Here is a 6,332-nt window from a genome sequence, read left to right as displayed (position 1 = left end):
GGAAGCTCGCGGCGGCGGCGGCCGTGCAGGCGGCGCTGACGCGCGCGCGGCGGCTGCGGGGACTGGAGGAGGGCGGGAGGGGGCGGGGGCGCGGGAGGTGGGGCCGCCGTCGCCGTCCAGGCCCCAGGGAGCGCGGGGCGCCGCCGCCGCCACTCCTCGGCTGCGTTTGGTCTCTAGCGCTGCGCCGGGGCCGGCAGCCGCGGCTGCAGAGCAGCAGAAGCCGGGAGCCGCGCTCCGCTCCGAGTTGGGCAGGGCAGCGCCCGCGCCTCTGCGGCGTCATGGGCCCCCTCCCCGGGCCTCAGCGGACAACAGCCGCGGGAACCCCCGGGCCTCCTCGCGGCCGAGCCTGAGCTACCCCCAGTTTCTCCGGCGCCCTCTGCCTTCGCCCTCTTTTTTTCCTGCCCTCGCCGCCGCTCCCGCTTCAGCTCTCCGTTATGGCAACGGAGCCACCATCCCCCCTCCGGCTCGAGGCGTCCGGCCCCCCAGAAAGGAGGAGCCCACCGGAGAGCGAGGCCGTCCCTGAGAGCACCCCGAAGCGGGCGAGCGGCAGGCTCCGCTTCCTCAACGGCTGCGTGCCCCTCTCGCATCAGGTGGCCGGGCACATGTACGGAAAGGACAAAGTGGGTGAGTGGGGGTGGCGCGGGGCTTGCTGCGCTCTGTACGTCCCGGGGAGCCCCCGGCCGGCCGAGGCAGCCCGGAGCCCCGAGGCTGGGCTGCACGCCCCTCGGAGCCCGCTCGCCGCGTCCCCGGCCTCTTCCGCTCTCCCCTACAGCCTCGCCACCCGGACAGCAGGGTCTCGAAAAGTGGGGCGATTTCTAGGGTGTGTGGGGCGTCCAGCTCGCAGCGGGAGGTGGCGGAGAGAGGAGTGTCTGGTCTCCTCCCCAGGGAGGGTAGGTGTTGATTGGAGACGGCGTTGTTAATGAAAATAAGGAACTTCATTTTTACTGGACGGGGAAGTAAATTCTCCCCTGAGCACAAGGCTTGTTTATTATAAGCGGGTAGCTATTGCAAAAGAAAAGGAATGAAATGCAGATGATGCTAATCTAGTGCTTTTCAGTGCATAGCTGGAGGGGAGGAAAAAACAGGTCCCCCCCCCTTTTTTTTTTTTTTTTGAGAGCTTGTCTAAGCTTATCCAGGATCTCTCCCCCCTTGAGAGGTTATTCTGATGTCTCGTGGATTTCTCCTGGAGACGTGGTTCCATTAGTGCAGAAACTGGGATTCTTGGTCGGCGGTAACACCCTGCTGTTACACTAGAATGGTACACAGATCGGGCATTTAGTTATTGATAATCTTTATAACACTGTATTATGGCCTGTGTAATACATTTTTTGAGCTCACAACGTTTAAAGTACAATACAGGGCCTATCTCAGTTTATTAACTTGGTGATGTAAAAGTTCACATTAGGAACTGTAATTCACCTAGCTTACTCACTGGTTCCCTGGGCCATGATTACTTGGGGAATTTGATGGATGAATATGTGCGTAATTCGACTCTTCCACCTGGAAGTCACTAGAGACGATTTGGGTTTATGCTGGTAAGATGATTTGGGTTTAGGCTGGTAAGATAATACTGACATTTTTAGACGAAGTAGCTGGGGCCAAGTCTGGTTAAGTGACAAGCCTAAAGTCACACAGTTAGAATCTGGAAACCAAGGGTCCTGCGTCAGAGCACTGTTTTTTCACCGTGTATTGTGCTTGCAGATAAACAAGGGTTTTTGAAAATGGATGAGTGCTCGTTTGAGTGTATGTAATTTCTTGAAGGGCAACATTTCCCACTACTTTTATCTTTACCTACGTTTCTCTTGAAAAATAGGCGTTAATGATGTTGTCATGTAGATTGTGTGCCTTTCTCCCCACTACACTGTGAGTTCCTTGAAGTTAAGAGGCCAAATCTTTTTATCCCCATAGCCTTGTACACTGGGCTTAGTTAAACTCCAGAAATAGTGAAGGAGTGAAAATTGGTTGTTCCTTTTAGTACACCAGGTAAAGAAACAAATATCATTCTCAAGGTGCTTAGCAGATATGTAAGGAAACAACCTTCTCAAGATGCTTAGCATAGACATATTCACTAGTGTGTCATCACTTCTGGTAACGAGAGTTTGAGAGTACTTATGGAATTACTGTTAATGGATTTATATACATACCTATTGATTTTTATTAATGAATTGTAATGATAATATTTCTAATATCAACTGAAAAAGTAATTGTTTCCTTAAGGGTCCCTAGAGATCGACTTACTTATGTACAAAGGAGAATAAACAAACAAAAAATCTCAACATAAACACAATCTCAATGATGATTGTCACGAGTGTAACCACTGCTTATTGAAGTATGTAATAGCCTATTCAGAGAGTTGTCTCAGAGTCATTACAAATGTACTCTGAATGTGACGTAAACTACATTGCTGTTCTAATAACTGTAACTATGTACAGTGTCAGATGGGTAATAGACTTATTGGGGTTATTACTTTGTGAGATATATTAATGTCTAATGACTATGTTGTTTTGTACACTTGAAATTGAAAACAAACTGCATTGCAAGCAGTGGCTGAAAGAATTTGTCACCCAAATTACCTAATTAAGGGAGAGTTTAGATTTTAGAAGAAGGAGTCCTTAATTTTGTTATTGCATTCAACTTCACGCAAACTTCTTTTTTTTTTCCAATTTTGACTAAGGAACTGACTGTCTTTGTATCACCAGTGCCCAATGGACTCAAACATACTGTGCTAGCAACCTAATAAGTATTTGATGAATTTAATTCTGTTATTTACCCAGTCTTGCTTATATTGTTAGTGAAAAGACACCTGAATGATGATAATATTCCCTGTTCATAAAATAGATAACAAGATAATCAGTAATTCAGAGTTCAAGAATTTATATGTCTTTCCACTAGCATAAATCATTTATTGTTGTAAAATACATCATGTAGATCAGACTTGGGTTTGGCTGTCAACTGAAATTCTCAGAAAAACCTTTCTTAAAGTCACTGTGGGTATTTGTTTATGTTTTGTTTTTTAAATTTTCTTTTTACTGTCATTAACCAGGGTTTTTCCATTTGGGATTGATATCTTACCTATTTCCAAAAAGGAGTTGTTAGTGTGGATGAGACAGGGTTTCTATGGAAAAGAACCTCACAGGGTGATCTGATTATAAATTCCTAACTGGGCAGATCATGGTAGGTCGTCATGCCCTAGGCATATAATTTCTTTAGTAAAAGGTTTATTTTTGTCTTAACTAAGCCCTGTCTATGTTTTTGTGCATCCAGGATTAACACACCTTTGAAATCATCACCTTCAAGAAAGCACGTAATCTTGTTAACTTTCTTGTAATCTAATCCACCCCTCTCCCGCTTCATGTCATCTTCCTTAATTTCCAAAGCATAAAAGAAACTGCAAACTGCCATTCTGCAGAGCATTTGAGATCTTGCTTCCTGGTGATTGTTGTCAGTTTTGGCTCAAGTTCTTATAAAAATTCTCTACAGGTTTGGACATTTCTTACATTGACATTGACTTTGTTAAGTAAAAAATTAAAAACATGGAACCAATAGTTTAAAGGTACTTGAACAGAAAAATAGATCTTGTTATAGTTAAGTGACAGGAATGTTATATTCTGATGTTAGTTATATTTTATGTTCTTCACTGAAATCATATTTCATCACACTATATTGAAATTTTTCTTTAATTGTAAAAGTAGTACATGATCCTTAATGTAAAAAATTGCAACAGTAAAACATTACAGTTATGCTCTTCCCCCTAGTCTCCATTTCCCAGGGGCAATAGCTGGTAACTATTTTCGTTGTATCCTTTCGGACCTTTGTTTCTGGGCACATACATAAACACAACACAATTCTAATTTTTCATATAAACAGGTATATCAGTAACTTGTTTCATTATATGTGTATTATGTAGTGTATCCATATTTTTGTACTTATGCTATACTTCATTTTTTTTTTTTTAAAGTTGTATTCTGTAGTATGGATGTATCAAAATTTATTCCTCTAGTGGTAGATTTTTAGATTTTCACCACTTTTTTGCTATTATCAGTTATGTATTAAACATGCGTGTACATTATACCTTGCACATTGTGTAACTTCTTCTATAGGAAAGTTTCACAAAAGTGTAATTGCCATTAATTTAAATTTCCAAAGCTTGCCAAAGTTAGCATAAAATCCTTTTTCTGTTTAGTACTGAACATGTACCATTAATTTCTTTCAAAAGACCTTGACGTTTTAAAGAAATAGTTGAAATTCAGTATTTGTATCCTGATCTGAATTAGGATACAGAATGAGGTAGTCTATAGGGAAAAGAGGGATTTAAACTGATGTTGTTTGGGGGGAAAGTTCGCAACTATTTTGGTTTTCTGGTCTATTTTATTAGATAGCTTCTGAAACTAATTGACTTAAAATAATTTCGAAATTATAGAAAAGTTGCAAGAACAATACAGAGAACTTAACATTTGCTGATTTTTTTTCTTTATGCATTTATTTTTTTCCCAGAACTATTTGAGAACAGGTTGCAAACATCATGCCTCTTTATACATTAATACTCAGTGTGTATTTCTGTAACCACAGCACATTTATCAAATATGGGAGATTTAACAGTGATACAATGCTTTATCTAATCTGTAGTTCATATTTTAATTGTGTCAGCTATTCTAATATCTTTTATCGTATTTGTTTTTCTCAGGACAGGATCTAGTCCTGGATCGTTTATTGCATTCAGTTTTCACATCGCTTAGAATCCTCTAATTTGTATCAGTTCCTCAGGCTTTCTTTGTCTTTTATGACAATGTCATTTTTGAAGAATACAGCCTAGTGATTTTATGAAATATTCTTTAATTTGGATTTCTGATGGATTCCTATGACGAGATTCAGGTGATGCATTTCTGACTGGGGCATTATACAAGTGTGTCCCTGAGGTATCACATCTGGAGGCTCACAATGTCCATCTGGCCATTATTCTGATCATCTGGCCCAAGTGTGGTCTTGCTTCTCCAGTATATAGTTAACATTTCCCCCCCTGCAACTGCAATAAGCATTAGTTAACTTATAGTTAACTTATTCCCCCCTGCAATAAGCATCTGTTAGGAGACATTTTAAGATCATGCAGATATCCTCATCTTACTTCATCACTAGATTTGGCATTTGTTGATGATTCTTGCCTGAAGCAGTCTTTACTCTGATAGTGGGAAAATTGTGTTCCCTCCCCCCCACCAATTCTACCACTACCTTCTATTTTAACAGCATTCTGTTATAAGATATAACCCTTTATTTACTCCTATGTATGTATGCCCTTATTTATGATCAGTTTGGACTCCTGGATTCTTTATAAAGTGTTTTAACCCATTATAAAATTTACGTATTTTACTGTTTAAATTATTCCAGATGTTGTCAGTGGCACTGCCTTCCTTTCTGTCACCAGTTATTTTAGACTCATCTCATACCTTCCCTTGCCAGCTCTAGATCCAGCCATTTCTCCAAGGATGCCTGGTTCATTTTTCGTGGGAAATGGTATTTAGAAATCAAGATCTGGATGCTAGGTGTGCTCATTGCTATTGGAGTGTCATTGCTTCTAGGTCTTTTCAATGGCCATAACTAAAAAGTATGTATAAATATACGTATACATTTATATTTATAAATGTATAAATTTTAGATATCGTAATTTCATCCTGATACTTTCAATTTCATTCCAACTCAACAGCATTCTTTCCTGATTCTAAATTTGTTTTCCATCTATCTCAATGAGAATCTTGGCTCCCAGATATATGTATATGCATACGTAAATGACTATAGTATATTTGCTCAATTCTTTTATGACAATGTCTAAATGTTCTAATTAATGTCTAATTAATGTTCTAATTTTTAGAATTACATTCTAAAAATGTAATTTTTTAGAATGTCCACACCCATACTACTGCAGAAAACAAACCTAGAATAAGGAATTCAAGATGAGAGTCCCTTATAGTGAGGGTATGTGGTTGGAAACTTAAAAAGTTATTTGGATTTGGTTTTTTTGGTAGGTTATTTTTACCCCCACTTCTCTGTGGTAATATTCTTTTGAAGTACAGTGGATTCATTTGTTTCTGTTTAAAATTAGCTCACTTCCTTCATTTTTGTTTATTTAGCTAGATATTTTTGAATGCCTATTAAATTAACATGCTTCCAAAAGTCAAAACTTTACAGAAAATTATGTCAGAAATGTCATACCATTCCCTATCACTGGTAGACCCCATTCCTCAGCATCCCTTGTAGGCAATCAAGTTTATTGCTTTTGATTTTTCATTTGTGTTTCTTGTTGCAAAACTAAGCAGATCTACGAATATATGTTTTCTCAT

The 6,332-nt window shown here is 40.1% G+C and overlaps 1 protein-coding gene across 2 annotated transcripts in view; it reads left to right on the top strand.

The window, feature by feature from the left end:
- Nucleotides 1-86: 86 nt before the first annotated feature.
- IPMK (inositol polyphosphate multikinase) overlaps nt 87-6,332 on the top strand; it is a 38,719-nt gene continuing 32,473 nt past the window's right edge. Inside the window, exon 1 of one of the 2 annotated variants that reach the window (XM_081073601.1) lies at nt 87-624. In XM_081073601.1, the coding sequence (XP_080929727.1) occupies nt 435-624 (190 nt within the window). In that variant the 5' untranslated portion in view covers nt 87-434. The remainder of the gene's footprint in view (nt 625-6,332) is intronic. The other variant, XM_081073602.1, reaches the window with a different exon arrangement.

Source organism: Rhinolophus hipposideros, assembly GCF_964194185.1.
Source record: "Rhinolophus hipposideros genome assembly, chromosome: 15".
NCBI classification, from domain to species: Eukaryota; Metazoa; Chordata; class Mammalia; order Chiroptera; family Rhinolophidae; genus Rhinolophus; species Rhinolophus hipposideros.
The sequence above is the reverse complement of the archived record's forward strand: the minus strand, read 5'-3'. Positions and strand labels throughout refer to the sequence as shown.